Here is a 26,183-nt window from a genome sequence, read left to right on the forward strand (position 1 = left end):
GTATTCATCCTCATGACTGTAAGATGGCTGCTGCTGCTCCGTGCATTGCATCCACATTCAAGGCAAAAAGAATAGGGAAGGGAAGTAAGCAGAAGGTGTGTGTCAGCAGTTGTCTCTTTATTAAAAAACAACAACAACACACAAACCTTTCCAAAGCCCCAGCCAATAGACTTCCAAGTGTATCTCAGTGGTCAGAAAAGTGGCACATAGCCACCACCAGCTGTGTGAAAACCTAAGAAATTAAATTCTTTTTTTTTTTTTTTTTTTTTGAGACGGAGTCTCGCTCTGTCGCTCAGGCTGGAGTGCAGTGGCCGGATCTCAGCTCACTGCAAGCTCTGCCTCCCGGGTTTACGCCATTCTCCTGCCTCAGCCTCCCGAGTAGCTGGGACTACAGGCGCGCGCCACCTCGCCCGGCTAGTTTTTTGTATTTTTTTTAGTAGAGACGGTGTTTCACCGTGTTAGCCAGGATGGTCTCGATCTCCTGACCTCGTGATCCGCCCATCTCGGCCTCCCAAAGTGCTGGCATTACAGGCTTGAGCCACTGCGCCCGGCCTGAAATTAAATTCTTTAGTTGGGCACATTGGGGTTCTGCTAGAAACGTAACCTAAGTCTGGAGCTAGACTACCTTTTGAGAATCTCAGCTCTGCCACTGGTTAGTTACAGGTGATTCATTTCACTTTCCTCCCCTATAAAGAGAGATAAGATAACAATAGGGTTGCTAAGTATTAATTGAGTTAATACTTTCAAAGTGATTAGAACTGCATCCGGTATATAGTAAATGTTATATAAGCACTTTCAATAAATGAGTAAGGAAAAGAGTAAATATTAGGTAGAAAAGTGGCAAGCATGAAATAAATCATGAAAAGTGAAAATAAAAGTGTTGCTAACATGTAAAACTTGTGTAGAACAAACGTTAGGAATTTCACTAATTTCTTGAGCCAAAGAAAGTTAAATAGGTGCTGCTACCTCCCTTAAGGAACTATGAGCCAGTGACTTTCTGAGGATAGATTTTTCTTTTTTCTTTAAGGAAATTGAGGATTTTATGTCTGTTTCAATCAATTGCTTCTACAGAAATTGTAGGGCCTGTGATTTAAAGCTAAAGCAGATTAGAGGCTTGTATAATTATTGACATATTTGGGACATACCAGCAAAAAAACCTGGAAAATCACATACAGCTCATAATGAGATCGCTCCTCCGTCATTCATATGTGATCTCATCCAATATTTAGGTGTTTGACTATTATTATTTAACAATGTTTTTAGACATATAAAATGTATTTCTATAGACATTTTATATGGATGTAGTTATTTAAGCCAGATAGATTTGAATTCTAAGCCGAGCTCTATCAGTAACTACATTAGGCATCTTACTTCTCTAAGCTTTAGTTTCCTTATCTGTAAAATGGGGATGGTAGCAGCATCTAATTCTCAGGATTGTAGTAAACATTAAATAAGGAAATGTAATAGAGTGCTTAGCACAGATCCTGTTACACAACAAAAGTTTAATAAATATCAGCATCACTGCCATCATTATTTTATTATTATTATTTTTGAGACAGAGTCTCACTTTGTCACCCAGGCTGGAGTGCAGTGGTGCGATCTTGGCTCACTGCAACCTCCGCCTCCCAGGTTCAAGCGATTCTCCTGCCTCAGCCTCCCGAGTAGCTGGGATTACAGGTGCGTGTCACCAAGCCTGGCTAATTTTTTGTGTTTTTAGTAGAGACCGGTTTTCACCGTGTTAGCCAGGATAGTTTCGATCTCCTGACCTCGTGATCCACCTGCCTTGGCATCCCAAAGTGCTGGGATTGTAAGCATGGGATAGGCCACGCCCGGCCCATCATCATTATTTTTTAAAATCAACCTTTAATGAGGTATAATTTACACACAATAAAATGCACCCATGAGTTTTGACAAATGCAATGCCTGTGTAACCACCACCATAACTGAGATATAGAATATTTACATCAACCCTAAATTGTTATTTTAAAATAGGAAAACTGGTATTTCATCTAGTAATAATAAAAAGGAGAAGTCACTGTGCAGCACAAAATATGGTATCAACCATAAAAAAGCATGAGTAAGTGCTAACTAGAATTATGGGACCATGGGAAATGCGGCAGGAGGCGCATTCACTGTGAGGGAGTTGGGGACAGGTCAAATGTACTATACATTATTGCTTCTGCCTCTGCAGCAGCGATCTCTGTTTTTCCTGTTAAATGCACTGTGCTTGTCCTTTGGTGGAACAACTTCTCCCCAATACGTTATGTTTTTGGAGTGGGGCTGTTTCATCCTTGACTCCAGTCTTGTCATTTCTATTGGAATTCTTAGAAAACTCTCTTCCTGCTGATATTGCTGGGTGTAATTTGGAGAAGCTGAGAGAGTCACTGAGACTGAAGCCACCACAGACAAAGGTCAGCTTGAGGGATGGAGAGAGAAACCTGTGCTGTTATCATCTTCTAGATCCCCAGAGGCTTCCTTGAAGCTGGATCTATCCCTGAACTTTTCAGTTACATAACGACCCATGAATGCTTCATCATGGATCAGATCTGTTCTCAAACTGGTGTTCAGGAACCAATGTGTGACTGGTCCATGCCCACTTCTGATTATATGGGCTCAGAGACAATGTACATGGGAGTGCTTTGCCAGTGGTAAAGTTTCTACAAACGGGAGGTAATTGCATGACAGGTATAAAGTTATTTGGACCATTGGACCATTGAGGTTTAAAGTATACTGATACTGAAAGCAGAATTGTTTGAACTAATTGCTAATTTTAAGGAATTCAGACATTCTTCCAAAGGATTTAGGCCAAATGTTGCCTAAATTGTTTCTCTATTTCATATGAAAGTGATTTCTGCAGCTTAACTGTTCTCTTCTATTTATGTGCATGGTCATAACTGATGTTGTCACATGAGTCCTGTTTCTTTCTTATTAAACATGTGTCCCTCCCATTGATGTTCAGCACCTTTGAAATTCCAGTTGCTGTTCTAAGCTGGGGTTGCTGCATTGAATAACACAAAATCTCTACCCTCATGAGCTGATTTTCTGGGAGGAGAAAGACAACTGTGCCCTCCATGTGCCAGTTTCTGTACTGTTGCATTCTTCTTCTTTTTTTTTTTTTTTTTTTTGAGACAGAGTCTCACTCTGTCGCCCAGGCTGGAGTGCAGTGGCGCGATCTCGGCTGACAGCAACCTCAGCCTCCCAAGTTCAAGTGATTCTCCAGTCTCGGCCTCCCAAGTAGCTGGGACTACAGGCATTCACCACCAAGCCCGGCTAATTTTTTTTTGTATTTTTAGTAGAGATGGGGTTTCACCATGTTGGGCAGGCTGGTCTCGAACTCCTGACCTCAAGTAATTTGCCTGCCTCGGCCTCCCAAAAGTGCTGGGATTACAGGCTTGGGCCACCACACCCAGCCTGTACTGCTGTTTCTGATTCTCTCTTTGTAGTAATACTGCTGAAAGTGTGGGAGGTCTTATGTGGAAATTCCAGATTAAATTTATGAGAAATGTACACATTATTCACATATTTACATATTTGTCTGTGAATGGGCATATTAAGTTACATGTTTGTGCCACACAGAATTATTAATATTATCTGGGTAAGCTGGTTCAGGTTACAACTCTAGGCCTCAATTTCTTATCTGAAAAAATGGGAACTATCATAGTGCCAGTCTCACCCTGTAGGGATTACATGCATGTAAATAATTTTTTTTGTCTGTTTTTTGAGACGGAGTCTTGCTCTGTCGCCCAGGCTGGAGTGCAGTGGCACGACCTCAGCTCACTGCAAACTCTGCCTCCCAGGCTCAAGCAATTCTTGTGTCTCAGCTTCCTGAGTAGCTGGGATTAAAGGCGTGTACCACTACGACAGCTATAAATGCATGTAAATAATTTACCATAGTGCCTGGCATAAACTGAGAGCTTAACAAATGATAGCTGATATATTATTGTTGTTATTATTATACATATATATTATTTTATACACATTCACCTACTATTCCTCGATGGGATAAAACAAATAATTGTGGATCACATTTTATTTCATTCATTTAACATGTATTGAATGTTACTATTTATGCTAGACCCACTGTGGCAGATTATATTTTTCAGAAATAGCTACGATAATATCTCCCATTCTTATCATTCCCCCATCTAGAGGTACAGTCTAATCTCCTTCCCTTTGAATCTGGGTGGGCTTATGAGTTGCTTGTAGCTAATGAAAGTGGTAGAAGTATGTGACTTCCAAGTGATTCAGGGCAGGCAAGCCCCCAAATTGCAGCTTAGCCCAGGAGGCTTCTTGACTTTGCCCAGAAAAGAATGTAAGGGCAAGCCAGTGGTAAGAGAAAGCAACTTTCATTGAATCAGTGCTGCTTCTTGTGGAACAGGGCTATCCCATAGGGAGTATGCTCAGGGTGGGCAGTGTACAGGGCTGTTGGCAGCTGTACCTATACCTACTTTTAATTATATGCTAATTAAGAGGTGAGTTACTTAGAACTTTCTAGAAAGGAGGCAGCGAGTTTCCAGAACCATATAAGGTAACTTCCAGGCCATTGCCATGGCCCGTTGCAATGGCATTTGTAAACTGTCATGGCAATGGTGGGAGTGTCTCCATGCTAATGAGCAGTGAGGGCAACTAAAAGTGTCTTTCTTCCTTGCCTGCTGGTTTCTGCTGGCTGCTTCAGTGAATCCTGTTTTGACTGAATCCTGGTCTGATCAGTGGGGTTGTGATTGGAAAACAAGTCCTGCAGGCCTCCCACCTCACAAGGCTAGGTCATAAAAGGTGATGCAGCTTTCCCCTTGTGAGCTGTATATGTTCACACACATATGAGGAAGCCTAAACTGGACCACAGAGAAAGGCCATATGGAGAAACCCTGAGTCTACCTGAAAAGTGGGAGATGCCCAGCTAACCATCCACTCCTCCAGCTCCTGTCACCATCCAACTGCAATCACATGAGAGACCTCAAGCCAAAACCACCCAGTGGTTTCAGCTTCCCCAAATTCCTAACCCACAGAGATTGTGAGAGAAAATAAAATGATTACTGTTGTCTTAAACCATTAACTTTTGGTGTTATTTGTTCTGTATTAATAGATAACCAGAACACCTACCTTTAGGGGCTCAAGATAAAGCCTTAAACAGATTTAGTTTCATAGGGTTTCCATTCTAGATCTTTCTGATCGTTGGCAAGTGAAGAACAATGATTTTTGGTTGTAATTATCTATCAGATAGCTGTCTGGACCTGCTATCAAGTCTAAATTTGTAGATATACTTATTAAACAGATCACATTCATTCATTTATACATTTATTTATTTTATAATATTTTTATAGAGATGGTCGGGGGGGACGGGTCTTGCTATGTTGCCCAAGCTGGTCTTGAACTCTTGACCCCAAGCAACCCTCTCACCTGGCCTCCAAAAACAATGAATTACAGGTGTGAACCACCATGCTCCATTTATGAATTTAATACATCAATTGCTTTCTTAATATAGATGGGACACCTCTGACCCCTCCTGAGTGAAAAATCCATGTTCCCAAGCACCCAGGCCTTCCATTCTATCACAAGGCATGGTTATCGCTTGTTCGCTTCCATCTCTCCTAATACCACCACCAGCTAAATTCATTCTGTTATTCATCTTTGTATTGTTATCATCTAGGCTAGTGCCTGCACATAGCAGACCTATTTAAAAAACAAACCAACCCAAACAAACATGAAGCCCCCATGTAGCTGAAGGAGGGCTGCTGATTCCAAGACATAGAGATAATTTATTCAAGGATAGTCCCTATCCTCCAGGAGTTCACAATTCAGCACTAGACACCCTGTGGGACCCAGCCTGACAAGTGCAACGAGTGAGATGCCAGAATTGAGTCCTGCGGTCGAACAGAGGGACTACAGGGCAATGCACTGGGCGTGGGAGGTCGAGATGGCTCTGGGAAAGGATCATTCATTTATTCCACAAACACTTATCAATCACCATAGCACACATAGCACATAGGAAGCGCTCAATATCTGTTATTAAATGCCAGCCACTGTGCTAGGTGCCAGGATGCAACAGCGGACAATAAAATTGCAGGGGCACGTGCCCTCGTGGGGCTTACCGTGTAGCGAAGGATGACAGGCAGTGGACGGAATTATGTAAAATTGTGCTAGATGCAGAGCAGGAAAATAACAGGCGGCTGAAATTCTAGTAAGGATGTGAGCCCCTTCGGCTGAGGGGAGCCGTGGGCGGGTTCTGAGCAGGAGTGGCCGTGAGGGAGACGGACCGTAGGGGGCGGGAAGACTGCAGGCAAGAGCTGGTAATTTTAAGATGCAAATAACATTTTTTTCTGCCTGACTGGAAGAGGAGCGTTTGGTCGCTCGGGATTCTCCCGGGGCAGGGGGCTGCATTTTTAGTGTAAAATCGGTTGCCCAGCAGTGCAGGGCATGTTGTGGTGAACTGCAGCCCTAGTTCCCAGGTTTTTCATGCTTGGCACATCGAGGCTCCTCGGCCCCCAGGACCAGCAGACTCCCCATGCGCGGCTCGGATTCGGGCCGGAGCAGGCGGGCAAGGGTGCTGGAGCGGGTGCACAGCAACGCTCACCCCTGGGTTTCGGGGTCTGCAACGCCGGGCGGGCAATAGGAGGCGGAGTTTGCGCTGCGGACCTAGGCGTTGGCGAGGGCCACGCCCCCAGCCGCAGACCCTGCCTCCAGGCCCCTTTGATTGGATCAAGACCGCGGAAGGGCCGGGCGTCCCCGGGCGGCCCGAGGGTCGGGCAGGGGAGGGTGCGCTGATTGGCCCGGCGGGGATTAAGTCATCGCTAGCAGGTTCGAGCGGCCCAGACGCCGGCGGGGCGGCCGAGGCTGCTGTGAGAGGGCGCTCGAGGCTGCCGAGAGCTAGCTAGCGAAGGAGGCGGGGAGGCGGCGTCTGCACTCGCTGGCCCGCTCGCTCGCTTCCAGGCGCCGCTGCGGGTCGGCGCTGCGTTTCCTGCTCGCGAACCACTCCGTTGCCCGCGCCGGGAGCAGCAGCCCCTCGGCCGGCTCCGGGCTCGGTTCGGGAGTCTTGCGTGCCGGCGGTCACCGCGCGGGGAGCGAGCTAGCGCCACACCTGTGGAGCCGGCGGCCGTCGGAGGAGCCGGTCGGGGTCCTGCCGCGTGCGTGCTCTGGGGAGCGGGCGGCCCGGGTCCCGGGGGAGGCGCGCCCCCGCGGCTGGGCGCCGCGGGCACTATGGGGCTCCCAGCTCTCGAGTTCAGCGACTGCTGCCTCGATAGCCCGCACTTCCGAGAGACGCTCAAGTCGCACGAAGCAGAGCTGGACAAGACCAACAAATTCATCAAGGAGCTCATCAAGGACGGGAAGTCACTCATAACAGCGCTCAAGAGTGAGTGTCCCGAGCCCCGCGGGGACGCGGCCCCGGGGCGGGAGGGACTGGGAGGTGGCGCTCAGCCCGGGTTGCCCGCGCATCCGCCGGGTTTCTGCTCCCGGTACACTGGGGGACCGGTGTCGACGCCTCCGAGGCAGGAAGGATACGTAAAGCGGGCGAACCCGCAACCATCAGATGAAGAGAGAGACCCGTCGCTCCGCCTTTTTGCGTTCGGGGATGGTCGGGAGGTGACCGAGCGCGGGTGGTGCTCTGGGGCACCGCGGGTGGGCGTGCGCGGCACGCAGGTGTCCCCAGGAGTGGGGCCAGAGTGCCCAGCGCGCCGCAGCCTGCGGGCAGATCCCATCGTGTCCACAGCTCCAGCTCCCTTAGGGGCAGAGTTGCTCAGCCTTGGGTGCCCAACCGTGAGAATGGAGCGTGCTCTGCCGAGGGGGCGCTGCCTCCCCTTGGGAAAAGGCGGGTTGTGACTGCTTCGCTCCCTGTACGCAGCTCCAGCCCAGTCAGGCCGCCGGGTTCCCTGGGTGGAATGCTTGGTTTTAGCTTGCGACTCCTTGGAGTATTGGCAGCCAGTAATCTCTAAATCTAGAATCAGTACGTGCGCAGGTTCTGATTCTTGTGTTTAGCAGAAGGTGATAGGGGTGGGAGTAGAGAATCAGAGTGTTCCTTTACTCTAAACTGTGGGCGAGGGTTTAAAAATAGAATGTGCATATCCCAACTCTCTCCCTCTCCTGCTCCCAAGCTCTCCCTTTTACCTCTCCCATTATCCTTGAAAACGTAAAGGTCTGAGAAGGAATGTCCATAGTCCTCAGAAAGAAGTTTAAACGTATTTCAAACATTCTTGGACCTTTTGTAAAACCATTTTTGCGTTTTTTCCTTTTGGTACAAGGGGAGAGATGCAATTTTGCATTCTGCTTCACTTTTGCAGAGCCAAAGAGTTTCTTTTTCTGGCCAAATAAGCGTGCTCTAGGGATGAGTGCTTTGGATTGTGAGAACGTTTTTGGTGCCTTTTCAGTCTCCCCATTTAAAAATAACTCAGTTCATCTTTTAGTTTTAAGAATCAGGAACCACATGAAGGCAGATAGTGGGATTGTCTCTGACTCTCTTACTTTATCTTTTTCTGTGATGGATTTGTTAGTAGGTGATACCTTTCAGCTAAGAAAGGTTGCCTTAGCAGAGTAGAGTCCTAGCTATGAGAATTGTTCCCAAGCCTCTTTAAAGGGCACTTACAAAAGTCAGGTGCCTGAGATGTCGTTTTGTCAGCTTGTTGCTTCTAAAAATGAAGAGAGAGACAATGGAATGCCAGGGCAGCTCAGAGTGCCTATCTTTTGGGATGAAATGAACACAGGACTGTGATGTGATGAGGCTTCTTAGAGGCGGATTCTCAGGCTGTGCCTTACCTGAAACATATGAACAGACTCTTCCTTTGTCAATGATCAAGGCCATTCTTGGTTTAGGGGACGTGGGTCCCTGGTTTGGAGTAAGTTGGGGGCCCACTCACAGGTTGGGCCCAGGAATTTTGATTGAACCTCAGGCTGGCTTTATTGGGTTCTCTGCTTCACTCAGCAAACTTTTGGTGTGCTTGTGGTGTATTGGGTACTGCAGTGGGCACTGCAGTGGGCACTGCACTGGGCACTAAGGGTGTAGCAGTGAATATTTTGCTACCCCTGTGCTTACAGAGGTGTACTTCATTCCAGGCACTCTTCACCTATAATTATCTCATGTGCTTAGATTCATTTTGCAAATGAGAAAACAGAGACTGGGGAAAACACTTCCTCTGAGTCACACAGCTCTAGCAGCAGGACTAGAGCTTTTGAATCCACCTGGTTTGAGCCAGTGATGGAGTCCCTGCCAATGCAGAGCTCTTATTTCTGCCCCATCTCACTTGCCCGGAATGGAACCTTTTGCACCAAGCCCTAGGATTTGGACTTGTGTTTTCTATTTTGGCATTGAATCTGAGGAGGGTGCCTTTGGGTGACTGGCAGTTTTCCTACTACTATTTTTTTGAGGGCAAGAATTCTTTGGTAGGAAGGAACATTGCAGTGATAGAGTTGAAGGGTTATTTAAGCTGTCTAATGGAATGGATCAGCCCTGTAATCTGGGGGAAAGACTGATGGGGAACTAGGTGTTCTGTTCTCTCTACATCCAGCTCTATTAATGTATTCTACCACTACTAACTACTTGATCAGGTCAGGTGACCTCTTGAAATAGAGGGTGGAGTCAACCATTGTGTCCTGGATTTCAGACATTCTGGTATCATGAGATGCTTGCTATATTGTGTACTACTATATTAATGTTTGTGTATTATTTTTCTTCAGTCATGTTTATTATGTTTATAAACAGAAGTGTTTTTCCAGTACAACTTAAACATAAATACATAATTATATAAACACTGGGTTTAGATAATCTGTGTTCTCTTATAGCTCTAAACTTTTGTGGCTTTATTTTATAGCCATATTTATTTTATTTTACAGTTATTTTATAACTAGTATTTGCAGCTCTTTGGATTTAGCTTGCTTTTGAGTGTTAATCACAGGCAGTAAAACTGTCCTCTAGGGATTGCCAAAGTTCAGGTAGATCATTGTTACTATTACTTCCACTTTATGAATGAGATGCTGGCAATGGGGATGCAAATTCTTTATAGATCTAGATCCCGTAAAGGAGAAACATGCAGCAGGTGCTTGATTAAGTGAAAATATTGCGAGTTGTTTTTTAGACTCCGAGCCCTGGGTAGCAAAGGCCAGCTAAGATGTTGTATTATCCTCTGAAGTTTTGTAATTCTTTCTCCGTCACAGGCTTTGAAGAACCCATGTGGGCTAGAGGGACAGATAAGGGTGACTGAATATGTCTTGACTTTGTAAAGCAGCAAAGTTTCTTTTGGGGGTAGCCCTGAATGATTATCAGTGATTGTCTTTTCACTGAGTAATACAGCATTGAACAGAGAGGCCAAAAACCTGTTCTTGGTGTGATTCAGTAAGGTAAGTAAGTGGTTCATCCTCTTTGCCTTTTAAAGCAAGAGTAAAAAGGTCAGCATTGAGTTACATGGTTGAAAGCCTGTCACCCTTTTGTACTTGTTAGAATTAAGGATAGGCATTTTGCAATACATAAGCGCTGCTTGAATGGCATAAACTCTCAAAGGATGTTTGATGCCAACCTGCTTTGTTTAGGAGTAATTATGTTACTCAGAAAATCCCAATGGAACAAATGGATGTGGAGTTGGGTAGCAAAATATTTTCCCCAGATCTTTTGCTTTGTTTCAGTACCTTGTGAATAAAGAAAATCAAAGGCATTTCCTAATTATTTGTAAATGGTGGTAATTGACAGTTTGAATATTACTCATACAAGCATAAATGGCAGTAAATTAAATTCAAACAAAGTTTTGTAGTTTTTATATAACATTGGCTGAAAAAAATCCCTTCATTTTACTCCATTCTGTGTTCTTAGTTGGACTGAATAAATTTGCATCCAGTCTGTAGTTCTCAACTCATTGACTTTGGCTTAAACCCTCCTTCCCTGCACTTAAAATCATTAGTGGATTTTTTTTTTTTTTTTTTTTGTTAGAGCAGTTTTAAATTCACAGAAAAATTGAGTGGAAAGTGTAGAAAGTTCCCACAGAGCGCCTCATACCTGTTCCTTCCAGTTACCCCTATTTCTAACATCCTGCATTAGCATGGTACAGTTGTTACAGTTGATGAACCAATATCAATATAACATTATTAACTAAAGTCCGTAATTTACATTAGGGCTCACTATTCGTGTTGTACATTCTGTGGATTTTGACAAATGTATAATGACATATAACCACTATCATAGTATCATACGGAATAGTTTCACCACCCTAAAAATCCTATGTGCTCCACCTGTTCGTCCCTCCCTCCCCACTAACCCCTGGCAACCACGAATCTTGTTACTGTCTCTCTAGTTTTACCTTTTCCAGAATGTTATACAGTTGGAATTAAACAGTATGTGGCCTTTGCAGATTGGCTTTTTTTTCACTTAGCAGTGTGTACTCAAGGTTATTCATGTCTTCTTATGTCTGGGTAGCTCATTTCTTTTTATTGCTGAATAATATTCTGTTGTCTAGATGTGCCATAGTTTATCCTTTCATCTATTGAAGGACATTTTTATCATTTCCAAGTTTTATCAATTATGAATAAAGCTGATATAAACATTTGCATGCAGTTTATATGTGGAAATAAGTTTTTAGCTCATTTGGGTAAATACCAAGTAGTATAATTGCTAGATTATATAGTAATATTAATAGTATGTTTAGTTTTTTTAAGAAACTGTCAAACTGGCTTCCACTGATTGTATTGTTTTACATTATCACCACCAATGAATGAGAGTTCCTGTTGCTCTACATTCTGCTCAGCACTTGGTTTTGTCTGTGTTTTGGATTTTGACCATTCTACTAGATGTGTAGTGGTATCTCATTTAAAACAATTTAGCTATTTCCTTATGACATATGATGTTTGGCATCTTTCCATGTTGCTTACTTGCCATCTGCATATCTTCTTTGGTGAGATGTCTTCAGATCTTTTGCCCATTTTTATTTGGGTTATTTCTTATTGTTGAGGTTTGTTTGTTGTAAAATATACATAACACAACATTTACCACTTTAGTCATTTTTAAGTATATAATTCAGTGGTTTTCGGCATGTTCACCATGTTGTATAATTACTGTCTCTTTCGAGAACATTTTCATAATCACAAACGGGAACTCTGTTCCTATTAAACAATAACTCCCCCCTTTCCCCTCCCCCAACCCTGGTAAACTCTATTCTCCTGTCTCTATGAATTTGCGTATTCTATGTACTTCTTATAAGTGGAATTATACAATATTTGTCATAAATATCTGGCTTATTTCACTTAGCAAAATATTTCCAAGGTTCATCCATGTTAATAGCATGTGTTAGGATTTCATTTCTTTTCATGGCTGAATATCTTGTTGAGTTTTAATTATCAACAGCTATCATTAACAAAGACTATTCTTTCTCTTTTAAAGTCATAAAAATGTATTTTTTGCTTTCCATTTTGTTTCCCTTCAGCGTGATCACTAACACTTGGAATTGACACACCAATTTATCATGGTTGTCTCTCACAAGAACACTGTATTTATATTTATTCCTTTCAAAGCAGTAACTTGCTTCAGGTCAGCATGTTTTTTGGGGAGGTTTTTCATAAAAGCTTTATTGAATTATAATTTACATTCCATAAAATTCACCTTTTAAAATTTTATTTTTTATTGTTTTTATTATTTGTAGAGATGGAGGTTTCACTTTGTTGTTGCCCAGGCTGGTCTCGAACTCCTGGCCTCTGGCGATCCTCCCCTCTTGGCCTCCCAAAGTGCTGGGATTACAGGCATGAACCACGGCTCCTAACCACTCACTTTTCTTAAGTGTATAATTCAGTGGTTTGTAGTTACAGAGTTATGCAACCATCATCCTAGTCTTGTTTTAAAACATTTTTAGCACCCCAAAAAGCTTTCTCATGCTCATTTGCAGGCACTGCATTTTTGCCTGAAGCCTCATACAAGCACTGATCTACTATTTTCTGTCTCTAAAGATTTATCTTCTCTGAAAAATTAAGCTAAATGGAATCATATAATATGTAGTCTTATGCATCTGGCTTCTTTCACTTAGCATGCTATGTTTGAGGCTCATCGTGTTGTAGCATGTATCAGTAGTTTGTTCCTTTTTATTGCTAGAAAATATTCCATTTTGTAAACCATAAGTTGTTTATCCATTCACCAGCTGATGATTTGGGTAGTTTCCAGTTTTTTGCTCTTATGAATAATGCTGCTATGAATGTTTGCATACGTGTCTTTATGTGTATATATGTTTTCACTTCTAATTTCATTTCTTACCTAGGAGTAGAATTTTGCTGGGTTGTATTGTAAATTTATGTTTAAGTTTAATTTAAACTTATGTTTATTTAAAAAACCTACTATACTGTTTTCCATAACAGAAGCACCGTTTCACATTCCCACCAACAATGAATGAGGATTCTGACTTCTCCACATCCTCGAGAATACTGATTGTTGTCTTTCTTTTTGATTGTAGCCACTCTAGTGGGTGTGAAGTGATACCTCATTGTGTTTTTAATTTGCATTATCCTGATGACCAATGAGGATGAGCACCTTTTCATGAGTTTGTTGATCATTGGTGTATCATCTTTGCTGAAATGTCTATTCAGATTTTTTTTTCCTTTACTTTGTCCCATGAAACTTTTGATGATTAAGTGAACAGCACTTAGTATATTTTCTCCATTTGCCCTCTTTTGGGGACTATTTGTTTCCATGTGCTTCCGTCTTAGATGTATTTAACTGATCAGTTTTCAGGATCTCAGGAGTGAGGAAAGTGGTTCTTATGAGGCTGTGGTTCAGGTTTCTGCTCTTATTAGGCCAGTGGGCATCACTCTGGGCAGATGCCACAGGCTGGACTTCCTAATTCTGGCCTGCATAAGCTAATGATCCAAGCCGTCTCAATGGACAAAATGAGAACCGGCCAAGGAAGAACCGTTATCACCATTGAGCTACTGGGGAAAGCAAGTTGTGAAGGGGACTTTGTTATCCTGTCAAGGCCATTGCGTTTCTAAAAATTAGCCAGTGGAGTAATACTACCCTAGCAGTCAAAGTAGTTTTTCTAGATTTAAGTTTCTGAGTGAGCCTCGTTTTAACTTTTAAAATTATATATATTTTTTGCCATCAGAGGAAGTTTTGTTCAGCAAATATGGAAACCCTGCTCAACCTTTACCATGTCCTCCAAAGCCCTAGACTATAGAGTAATGGCTTTTTGGATGGAGGTAACCAATGCAGGAGTCATTACTGGGGAGATTGAGTGGGACGTTTGGGGGCCAGTGGTGCGGCCAGTTGTGACTGTAGCAGAATGAAGGCAAATGCACGAAGAGATAGGCCAGGGCCAGGTCATAGGGATCTTGAATTCTAGAAAGGACTTAGGCTTTATTCTAAGTGTGATGGGCAGCCACAGAAGGCTGTGCCATGATCGTACTCATGCTTTGAAAAGATTATGTAGGCAGCTGTGTAGAGACCAAGTGTAGTGGAGCAAGAATAGAGGCAAGATGACCAGTAAGGAAACTGCTGTGATAGGTGAGGTGAGAGAAGATGGCACCGTGGGCTAGGGTGGCAGCATCACAGATGGTGGTCAGAGGCTGGGTATTTTTGGAAGTAGAGCCCACAGGATTTGCTGCACAGCATATGGGCTATGAGAGAAAAGAAAGAAGTCTAGAATGATTCAGATATTTTTGGTCTGAGCAATTATGTGAATGATGGTACTATTTTCTAAACTAGTTTGCTTGGGAAGGATTAGGTTTAGGGGTAAAATTAACAATATGAATGAGTGACCTAATCTTATAGTGCAAGGACAAAATAATATGACATGGGTAGTTGCTGAATACATTCTCATGCAAGCATCAAAGAGTATAGACGTTTACAGTGTAAAAGCACCCCCTTTTCCTAGTTAACAATCGTTGTCAGCAGTTTGGTATGCATTTTTTTGTTGTCCTTTTTCTGTATTTTTTTTCATAAATGGGATTGTACTGTAAGGATTATTTTGTGTTTTGCTTTTCCAGTTGATCATTTGTCTTGAAGACTTTCCATGTCAGTACATGCATGTAGTGCATTCTTTTTAATGACTACAGAGAGCTTTATGTGGATATGCCATAGGTGGTATTTACTCAGTTTCCTGTTGAAGGATATTTGGATTGTCTCCGTTATTCACTATTAGAAAGCATGCTGCAGTGATTATTTGCACACCTGCTTTTGCATGTGGATTCCAGCATTTCCCTGAGATGGATTCCTTCAAGTGGAATGGTTGCTGACTCCAGTTTTTACAAGCCCTTTGACATCTATTGTTTAGGTCCTTTGCATCCTTGTAGCTGGTTGATAATTTGGTGCTCCTTTGAGTAGTTAGATTGTTTCTGAAGCTTAACCTTTTGGTTAAATCAGAAACATCTTTAACAGACCCTTCTGTTATACACTGACACTGATTCTAAAACAACCAGGGGATGGGGAAAAACAAACAAACAATAAAACGAGTGTGTGTGTATATGTGCCAGGGAGAGAGAGATGACAATTAATTGGATGTGTCCCTACTATGTATAGACGTTTACAGTGTAAAAGCACCCCCTTTTAGTTGGGTGTGTCCAGTTAATTGGATGTGTCCCTATTATCAGAAAGCCCGATATGCTTTCTGAGCTGCATGTTCTTACAGGTCAGATGGGAGATGGGATGGGGCTTTGCCCATATCTAACAGTCTATTCTAACCTCCAAGCTCAGGGACCAAGAAGGAAATCGTGTTTATTTATGGTGAGAACAACAGCATTAGCAGCCAGAGGAATTTTTACAAATTATAGTGACTGGGGTTTACACATTTTTGTAACAACTCAGAATGGAGAGAGAAGAAATGATAAGTAAAACAGCTTGGCAGCGTGGGCCACGAGCTGTCATGGCATGTTTGTGTCTGGCTCATTTCACCTTGGTTGGAAGGCACAGAATGCTGCCCTGGGTAAGCTGGAGACTGGGCAGTTTCCTGCTATATTTAGAAAGAGGAGATTCCTGGGGTTAGGGTGTGTGTGTGTGTATGTGTGTGTGTGTGTGTTTCTTTGCCAGATAGACAAAGGTTTGAGGGGTTTGTGAATTCCGGACCAAACTGTTAACTAGCTGGTTTCTGTGGGCCAAGCCAGTAGCTACTCTTTGACTCTTGCTGCTGCCACACAGCAAAAGCTCAAAAAACTCCTGTTTTATATGGTTTGAAAAGATACCACCGGTAAGTTTCAAAACTCATCTGATCTTGCTGTCAGAACTGCTTTTAAGTTTACTGCAGTCTAATTTGAACACTTTGAAAATATGAACTGCCTCCTCCTCTGAGACTTCAGACAGATCTCCAAGCTGACTGAGTTGAACTTTGGCTGTTTCTGTGCCAAGGAGACTGTCAAACAGATAGGACCAAAGCCTTAGCAAATTCCTGACTGCGTATCTCATTTTCACACTTGTGGGTTAGGGGTAGACAATGAATGTTAGTTGAACAAGTAAAATAAGGCATTTTTACTTTAACTCATAGCTATGTTTCTTTTTAAAAGGGTTGTCTAAATAGGTAATACCTATAAGTGGTTCACATTTCAAAAGAGAATGTGAGTATCCCTGCAATGCTTCCTGTCTCCTGATCCCCACTTCTTCCTCTGGAGGCATCATTTTATCAGTTTCTTTGGTATTTTTCAGGTGTAATTGATGCATGTGTCAACAAATACACATACACATTATGTGGTAGCATGCCATATGTGCTGTTTTACCCTTTGCTTTTAATATATTGGATATCATTCTACATTGGTACATAGAAAGCTCACTCATTGTTAGATTGCAATGTATTCTATTGTATGAATTAAATATGGTTTATGTAACCATTCCCCTCATAATAAACATTTAGATTATTTCCAACCTTTCAGCATTGCAAGTAATGGTGTTGTGAACATCCTGGCACCTCTGGCGTGAGGCACACGGGTGACAAATTGCTAGAAATGAAACTGCTGGACCAAAGGGTGTGTACATTTTTCATTTTAAGAAGTATTTCATAGCAGTGTTTCTGAAAAGTTCTAAGTGAACTGAATTTGATAAACCATGATTTTAGAGTAGGAAGGAAACTCACCATTTTAGACAGTTTATTACAGAATTGTCTCTGTAAATAAAATGATACTTAGAATTTTCTCCATTTTCCCCTTTCCAGTTTGTGTGTATTATTAATTCTGGGATTAAAAGCCACAGCAAAAATCATTCCCCAAACTGAGACAGCTGTACCTAGAAATCAGTTGAATGTAGGATCCGAGAGACCTTGTTTGTGTTCCTAGTGATGGTGCTGTTGAGTTTTTATCTTTGTGCGGCGTGTGCAACATTCAGGAGATTCGGCAGGTGTCGAAGGAGGGCAGTCTTCTGCCTTCTGTGACCGGAGGCCATGACTCTGGTCTAGGGGACACCTTGCCTATCATAGAAGCTTCCCTGTGGGCGCTGGAATTCCTGGGAACTGGTGAGGGAGTGGGGAGTTTTGCATGACATCTCTCTCTGGCAGCTTCTCCTGCAGAGCTTAGCACTTTTCCCTGATGGAGGATAGGATCATGCCACGTGTCCTCTGCCATCTCTGTTCCAGCTCCTGTTGATGTAGAAGGCCACTTTGGCCAGGTTCCTGGCATGAAGCAGGCACAGTCCTTGTCTCCTAGATGCTCAGTGTTTTGAGAGGAGGCAGGAAAACGGGCAGCCCACAGCACAAGGGGGTGATTGCTAACAGTTTCAAAGGATCTCTGGGGGAGGGAGCAGAGGCCTGTGGGAAAGGCAACTGAAGGCTTATTAAGCCCAATGGGGCAGTGTGGTCACTAATGATCAGTCACGTAAAGAGTACCTCTGTTATTTTTACCCCACTCTTGCCACCATTTATTTACTTTGAAAAAAGTCTACTCATTACAAAATACATTTATTTCAGAAAGGAGCTTTTGAACCTGCATTCAGAAATGGCAAGTTTGGGCCGGGCGCGGTGGCTCAAGCCTGTAATCCCAGCACTTTGGGAGGCCGAGACGGGTGGATCACGAGGTCAGGAGATCGAGACCATCCTGGCTAACACGGTGAAACCCCGTCTCTACTAAAAAAAAAAATACAAAAAACTAGCCGGGCGAGGTGGCGGGCGCCTGTAGTCCCAGCTACTCGGGAGGCTGAGGCAGGAGAATGGCGTGAACCCTGGAGGCGGAGCTGGCAGTGAGCTGAGATCCGGCCACTGCACTCCAGCCTGGGCGACAGAGCGAGACTCCGTCTCAAAAAAAAAAAAAAAAAAAAAAAAAAAGAAATGGCAAGTTTGATAGTTTAACTTTTTTTCTAAATATCTTCAAATAGTTATTACATCATAATCATTACATTGGAAAGTATTTGTCATTGTATTGCCTAAAATAATCCCATATTTCACCGGTGGTATGAGAGTCATTCTCTGCTTAACACTGTCCCAAGGCAGAAGTATGTGAGAGAATGGACACCATCTGTCTATCACGCCCGGGGGGAGAGGGAGGGGAGTGACGCATTCCTTAGACTTGGTTGCAGGTGTCTGGGGCAGGAGGCTGCATGCTAGGGAATAGAGTCTGCTGAAAATCTGTTTTACTCAGTGGAATCACAATTTGAATATTCAAGTAAACACTGATAAGTTATAGAGTGGAATGCAGAATTCGTGGCTTTTCTTTTTTTTCTTGAGATGGAGTCTTGCTCTGTTGCCCAGGCTGGAGTGCAGTGGTGCGATCTTGGCTCACTGCAACCTCTGCCTCCCGGGTTCAAGCGATTCTCCTGCCCCAGGCTCCTGAGTAGCTGGGACTACAGGCATGTACCGCCACACCCAGCTAATTTTTTGTGTTTTTTTTTTTTTTTTTTTTTTTTTTTTAGTAGAGACGGGGTTTCACCGTGTTAGGATGGGCTCAATCTCCTGACCTCGTGATCTGCCCTCCTTGGCCTCCCACAGTGCTGGGATTACAGGCATGAGCCACTGTGCCTGGCCGATTCATGGCATTTTTGAGAGTAGATGATCAGGTGTGGATGAAGAGAACACATAGTCAGCAGCATAATGCCTGAGGAAGGGGTGACAGAGGAGTTAGGCGTGTCTCCAGCGTTTCCTTCTTAGGCCTTAGGAGGATGGCTGAACTGCATACAGGAGAGGAATCGTGGTGTGTGATGGGGGATAGAGAGTAAAGTAAGGTTTGTCCTTGCTGAGTTCCTACAGGGCATACAGGTGGAGACACCCACGAGGCTGTGGGAAGCACAAGTCTGGAGCTCTGGAGGAAGATGAGGGCTACGGGTATAGGTTTGGCTCTCCCCAGGTGGTATTTGAGTCCCTGGGAGTGACTGAATCTATAAGAGTGAGACCCCTGCAGGGGTCCTCAGCCTCTACTCTCCATTGGAATCACCATGGGGAGCTCAGGACTCACCTTCAGAGATTCTGATATAATTTGACTGGGTGCAATCTGGGTATGGGGTGTTTTAAAAACTCCCCAGGTGATTCTAATGTGCAACAAGGGTGACAAACACCTGGCATGGGGTGAGAGACGAGAGTGGATGCTGAAACCATGGGGAGCGTCCACATTTAGCAGGTGGGTAGCAGGGAGTTGGATAGGCTTTGATGACTTGATGTTTCTTCCTGGCCAGTTTGGGTGAGGACTTGTTTAGAAGCCTTTGGATTTGACCTTTGGAGCTGAAACTGGAGAAAGCAGCACAGGTGCAAGGGAGGATAATACGTATCTATTATACCTTACAATATTATTGTGAGGAACAGCTGAGATAATTGTAGATATGGTGCTTAGCAGTGTAAGCAGGCCCGTGGTAAGTGACCTGTTATTGGAATCTGCCATTAAAGTGTCCTTGTTGCAAGATAGTAGTTCTTAAAAGTGAAGGTGTGTAAGAATTCCCCTAATTGCAGATTCCCAGGCTTTACCCAAGAAAATGCTGATGCATGAGCTCTAGGCGGGCCTAGAAATCTGAATTTCCTACACCCGTGCCCCCATTCCCTTCCATCTCACCCCAAGTGATTTGCATGGTGGGAGTCCTTGGACCACACATTAAGTCTAAATAGGTCAGAAGAGATTCTCCATAAATCTAGTCCCCAAATCCTGTTCTCCCTTAATGTGCACAGCTGTGCTCTCCAGCCTCATGTGGGCACATCTCAGATATCTGGAGGATGTTTGCATTACTGCAGGCCTAGGAATGATGCAGGAGTGTTTCAGAAGTGTAAAAGTTCTAGCAGCTTGAGAACATGTCAGCCAGTGTGGCTTCACGCCTGGGATCCAGTTGTTCCGTGAGCTTGGCCTGTGAGCTGGAACCCTTCTGCAGCATTGCCAGCGGATGTGGGGGAGCTCCTGAAAGGAAACTTTTGCTCCTGGGCAATCACAGGGAAACTGTATTCCCACAGTGAGTCTTGGGTGCTCTTGTCAGGGTTAAAGTCATTTGAGGTCAGAGCCTGTAATTATGTTTCACATTTTTTTTTTTCTTTAAAAACATTCAGGAAGCATAATGAGCTAGTTGAGCTGTTGCACAGCTAGGGGAACTCAGGATCTGGGGAGAGGAAGAGAGAGACTGGCTGATGGCTCTGGAGCTGAGGTGCCCTAAACCCAGAGAGGGCTGATCTCCCCCTTCTACCTGGAGGTGCCCCTGGGCAACTCATTTCTGGCAAATACTGCTGGCTCTGTTCTGATCTCAGCTGGTTCTCACCCTGTTAAAGGAGGGCTGGATGACTATGCAGACCACAGTTGCTGCTGGTGTGACCCCAGGGTGTCACCACCAGGAAATTAGTGCTGCTTTCGCTCTGCTGTTTGCTTCTTAAGAAAATCTGTGGGTTGCTCTTCCAAAAATAAGGGTTTCTTGCATTTGTATCTGACTAGTGCACTGAAATGTTTGACACAGACTACCCTGGGCGACTTATCTAGCAGATCATCAGCCACACAACCCCTGCTGTGGACAATATGTCATTGTGGAGGCCAGGGCAGGCACTGGAGATGAGTGCCTTAGCATCTGGAGGCGAGTGCCTCAGCATCTGGAGGCTTCGGCCTCCTGCTGCATCTGTGTCTGCTGGCCAGGCCTTGCTGCAATCTCCCGGCCTTCTGACTGAAGCTGCCCTGAGTTCAGTGTGAAAGGTCAGCAGACTACCATGTTGCCAGCTCTGTTTAGAGCAGCAAGGATGGGTCTCTCTCTGGAAAGAAAGCCTGTTTCCTCTTATGTAGCCAGCATGCTTGTAATCGGTTCCCCAGCAGGGAAGCTCTGCTCCATTGCATGGGAAATTAGAGTGGAACTGATAGCTTTTGGCCTCCGTGTCTTTTGGGATATAACTTTGGCTTGCTTCTCATCTCCTCCACCTCTCCTGGCCAGTGCAACCTCATACCATACTGCAAGGAAAAGACACAGCCCAATGGGGCTTGCTTGGGATTTTGTGCTCGAAACTGTACATAATTTGTACATGAAGATGATCACGAGTTGAAGAACTTAAAATTTGCTTGTTTTCCTAAGGAATCTGATCCTTACTGCCCTTAAACTGTCTTTAAGAAAGACAATTTAAGTGTTTTTTGATGGTTAAGCAAGAAACTTGTAAAATGTCAAACTGGAGAAGGATGACTCATATCTCTTAATGTGCCGTCTCAATCAGTCATATTACTGAGCTCCCCAAATGGGCAGCCTGGGGGTAGGCGATGGTAGGCAGAGACCATGGACAATTTTTTCTAAAAACAGCTTTTTTGAGATACAATTCACACCACACAATTTACCCATTTGCAGCGTACAATTCAGTATATGCAGCTTTTAGTATATGCAGAGGATTTTGCATTCATCTTCACGATTAATATTAGCACGTTTTCATCATTCCCCCAAAGCAATCCTGTACTCCTTAGCTAATATCTGCCATTCTTTCCATCCCTACCTCCAGTCCCTAGGCAACCACTTCCTTAGGATTTTTAACTCATGTCTCCAAGTGTGGGACTCTCCTGTCTGCTTCGTCTCCTGATCTTGTGAAGTCCATATCCTTTTCCTTCAGTGCATCCAAACAATTTGCAACTCCTCGGAATGCTGCAGTTCTAACACCAGGATGTTCCGACCTGGCACTGTTCTTGCTCTTCACACATTCTTGTCCTCTGACAGATTTACTAGTGCAACCTGACTAATGCACACGCACTGCCAAGGGGGCCTGTAGGCCTCTGGTTTCACACTTCTTTTTTCTTGTCTCTCCCTTGGTGTTGATCTTGCTTTAGAGAGAGTAATTGGAATGAGAGCATGTTATTTCTGCTTGAGAATGGGTACCCCAAATCCAGTAGGTAGATGCATTCCTTTATTTCTACAGAGGAAAAAAATTTCCAGTACTATCCTGATTTGCCTGTTGGCATTTGAGGGTTTCAGCTTTAACCATTTTAGGAACTATTGACAAAAGTAAGTTTTTTATGTGCTGAAATGGTGATGGTTTGGGGGTGTCTCAGGTCTTAACAGGAAAGCCCTTCTTCCTCACTAGCAATCTTGCATTGTTCTAGGAAATTCTAGTCCAAATGTAGAGAATATGTTTTCTACCATCTGTATGTTTTCTCTCTCTCTCTCTCACATTTCCTCCCTTCTTTTTCTTTCCCTTCATCTTTCCCCACCCACCCCCCTCATTTATTCACTGTCTGGCCTTCTTCCATCTCTCTCTTGCCTTGCCAAAGGACCAGAGAGGTGACTGATCCCTGGTATCTTTTTTTTTTTTTTTTTTTAATAGAGTCTTGTGCTGTCACCCAGTGTAGTAGTACAATCATAGCTCACTGTACCCTCAGACTTCTGGGTGCAAGCAATCCTCCCACCTCAGCCTCCCAAGTAGGTGGAACTGCAAGCTGGTGCCACTATGCCTGGCTAATTAAAAAAAATATATATTTTTTTGGTACAGTTGGGGGTCTCAGTATGCTGCCCAGGCTTATCTAGAACTCTTGGCCTCAAGTGATCCTCCTGCCTTGGCCTCCCAAAGTGCTGGGATTACAGGTGTAAGCCACTGTGTCTGGCCCTCATACATTTTTTAAAAAGTCAATTTCAAGAGTTGGGGTCTTCCTCTACCACCCAGGCTGGAACGCAGTGGTGTGATCATAGCTAACTGCAGCCTCGGACTCCTGGGCTCAAGTGTTCCTCCCACCTCATTTTCCTGAGTAGCTGGGACTACAGGAGCTTGCTGCCATGCTCAGCTAAGTTTAAAAAAGTGTTTTTAGACATAGGATCTTGCTGTGTTGCTCAGGCTGGTTTCAAATTCCTGGCCTCAAATGATCTTCCTGCCTCAGCCTCCTGAGTAGCTGGGATTCATCCCTGATATCTCAGTTATGGAGAAAACAAAGCCTTTGGTAAATGGAAGTGACCTGAAACAGATTTCTGGAGGTCTATAATTTTTTTTTTTTTTTTTTTTTGTGAGACGGAGTCTTGTTTTGTTGCCTAGGCTGGAATGCAGTGGCATGATCTTTGCTCACTGCAACCTCCGCCTCCCAGGTTCAAGCAATTCTCCTGCCTCAGCCTCCCGGATAGTTGGGATTACAGGCACATGCCACCACACCCAGCTAATTTTTGTATTTTTAGTGGAGACAGGGTTTCACCATGTTGGCCAGGCTGGTCTCGAACTCTTGACCTCGTGATCTGCCCGCCTTGGCCTCCCAAAGTTCTGGGATTACAGGAGTGAGCCACTGCATCCGGCTCGGAGTTCTATAATTATAGCTAAAATGACTGTCAGATTTGAGGTGTCTAAGATGTTCTGGTTCTACAGAACTCTTAGTTGGACTGTGAGTGGTCTCATCTGGTTAAAAAGCACTGTCTAGGGCTCCCTTTCCTGTTATACTTCCTGTGTTACATTTCAGAGTGAGAGGATGTGCTCAGAACCAGGGTGGGCACAGAACGTCTGGCTCACTGGTTAGCCGCTCTGATGGGTAACATTTAGTGGCTATTTTCTACCTCTCTGATGGGACCTCATGATAGTGTCAAGTGTCCCATTTTTATCGTTGGGGTGGGAGAGCGCCATTAAAATGGTCTTTAACAAAGTAGGTCAATGATTTGTATTTCAAGGAGAGAAATTTGGGGACATGGAATGAGAGCATGTTATTTGGGTTAGTTGAACAGTTCCAGAAATAATTATGTATTTTTAATGCCAATTAGGGACCTAGAAACCTATTTGGGGAGGTCAGGAAACTGGGTATGAGATCTGAGTCTTTGCAGGTGCTCCGTCTAGAATCTCCATGGAGAATGTATTTTGGACATATACAATGAGACCCGGATAAGATAGATGGCTTACATCTCCCTCCCTTGGACAGCCAAGCCTACAGCTGACAAAGCCACTGACAAAGCCACCAACACCTAAGGAGCAGCTTGACCCTTCTGCCTTCCCCTGACTTTCTGTCTGCATAGGTTAGTCATTAAAAGGAAAAAAAGCAATCCAAAAACATGTATTTTTTCTTAGATAACATGATTATACAGATAATACATGTTCATTAGAGAAAGTTTAGAAATTATAGATGGATAAAAGAAAATGCAGATTATGCCTATAGTACTGATTAGAGATTGTCATTTTGGTTTTATAGTCTTTTCAACAGTTCATGATCATCCCTATGTATCATTACTCTCTAAGATGGTTTTTAGTGGCTACATAATACTCCAGGTATATTGTGTGAAGACTTTTTGAACTGATGACCTATTTTTGGATGCTTAGGTTGCATCTCTCTCTCTTTTGTCCATGATTATTAACCAATTCTTTTTTTTTTGTTTTTTTTAAGATGGAGTGTTACTCTGTTGCCCAGGCTGGAGTACAGTGGCATGATCTCGGCTCACTGCAACCTCTGCCTCCCAGGTTCAAGTGATTCTAGTGCCTCAGCCTCCCCAGTGGCTAGGATTACAGGCGCGTGTCACCATGCCAAGCTAATTTTTGTATTTTTAGTAGAGATGGGGTTTCACCATGTTGGCCAGGCTGGTCTCAGACTCCTTGGCCTTCCAAAGTGCTGGGATTACAGGCATGAGACACCGTGCCTGGCCAATTAATCAGTTCTTTTAAAGCCAGCTCCCATTTCTCTGCTTGCTCCCCCACTCCCACCCCATTTTTTTTGTTGCTGGTTTAGCAGAACCTTGGGGACGAAGAGAAGATACCTTACCAGAGTGTCACAGTATAAAAAATTTCATATGTTGAAAGCATGATTTAAATTTATTTGAACCCTACTAATAGTACAGTTGACCCTCGGTATCTGTGGGTTCCTCATCTGGGGATTCAGCCAACCACAAATTGAGAATATTGGGTTGGGAAAAGAGCATCGTTATTGAACATGTTCAGATGTTTTTCCTTGTCATTATTCCCTAAACAATACAGTATAACAACTATTACAGAGCATTTACCTTGTATTGGGAATTATAAGTAATCTTGAGATGATTTAAAGTATATGAGAGGATGTGCTTAGGTTATATGCAAATACTATGCCATTTTATATCAGGGACTTGAGCATCCATAGATACTGGTATCTGTTGGGAGTCCGGACCCAGTGCCCCACAGATACTGAGGGACAACTGCAGTAGAATATCCCCACCACTTAAGTGTTTTCTGTGAGTCAGATGCTTTCATTAAGTGTTTTACAAACTTTATTTCATTGAACCTTCACAACAGTTTTAATGAGGTATGTACTACTGTGTTCATTTATAAAGTAGCAAACGGAAGCATAGAGAGATTAAGTGTCTCAGACAACTAAAAAGTGCTATTGTCAGAATTTGAACCTTGGTCTAATGCCAACCCTTTTGCTTGGAACTATTGTTAAACTGCTGACTATAAATTGTTAGCCCAGCCCTTAAATCTTCTGTTTTCTCATTTACAAAATGGGGACATGAGTGCTTACTTGGGAACATTGGAAGGGTTAAATGGAGTAGCATGTGCAAAGCAGCAGATACAAAAATGTAGCAGCTATTGCTACTCTAATCATTATTTTCACCTTTTGTGAGATAGTAATAGTATAGACATTTAAAAAAATTGTCTCTCTGCTGTCTCTACATCTGAATCTCTGGCTTGCTCAGTGGAGATAAATCCTCATAATTATATCTAGAAATTAGACTAGACCTCATACTCTGGCCAGTATTATATTGAATTTAATCCAGATGTCTTGGTTGTAAATCTGTCTAGTCACAAGATTCTGCTATCTTTTCTGGACTGTTTGGGATGCTGAGTTATCAAAAATCATTATAAAAACAACGTATCACATGAGTGCCCCTCCCATCCCAACCCATCTCACTACCCAGAGGTGATTACTTAAGAATACTCCTTCGAGTCTAATGTAAGTGTCGTGGTACTTAACAAAAA

The 26,183-nt window shown here is 43.5% G+C and overlaps 1 protein-coding gene across 34 annotated transcripts in view; it reads left to right on the top strand.

Annotated features, from left to right (window-relative positions):
- Positions 1-26,183, top strand: part of ARHGAP26 (Rho GTPase activating protein 26) — an 899,552-nt gene that overhangs the window by 431,402 nt on the left and 441,967 nt on the right. For 31 of the 34 annotated variants that reach the window (XR_010587140.2, XR_012414210.1, XR_012414212.1 and 28 more), the window contains exon 1: positions 6,809-7,348. The exons of the other annotated variants lie outside the window; for them this stretch is intronic. Coding sequence is in view for 21 of the 31 variants with exons in the window: in XM_005558101.4 (XP_005558158.2) it covers positions 7,195-7,348 (154 nt within the window). In the remaining 10 variants the exon portion in view is untranslated. Of the gene's footprint in view, positions 1-6,808; positions 7,349-26,183 lie in introns of those variants that run through there. 34 annotated transcript variants of the gene reach the window in all.

This window comes from Macaca fascicularis, chromosome 6 (genome assembly GCF_037993035.2).
Source record: "Macaca fascicularis isolate 582-1 chromosome 6, T2T-MFA8v1.1".
Classification (NCBI taxonomy): domain Eukaryota; kingdom Metazoa; phylum Chordata; class Mammalia; order Primates; family Cercopithecidae; genus Macaca; species Macaca fascicularis.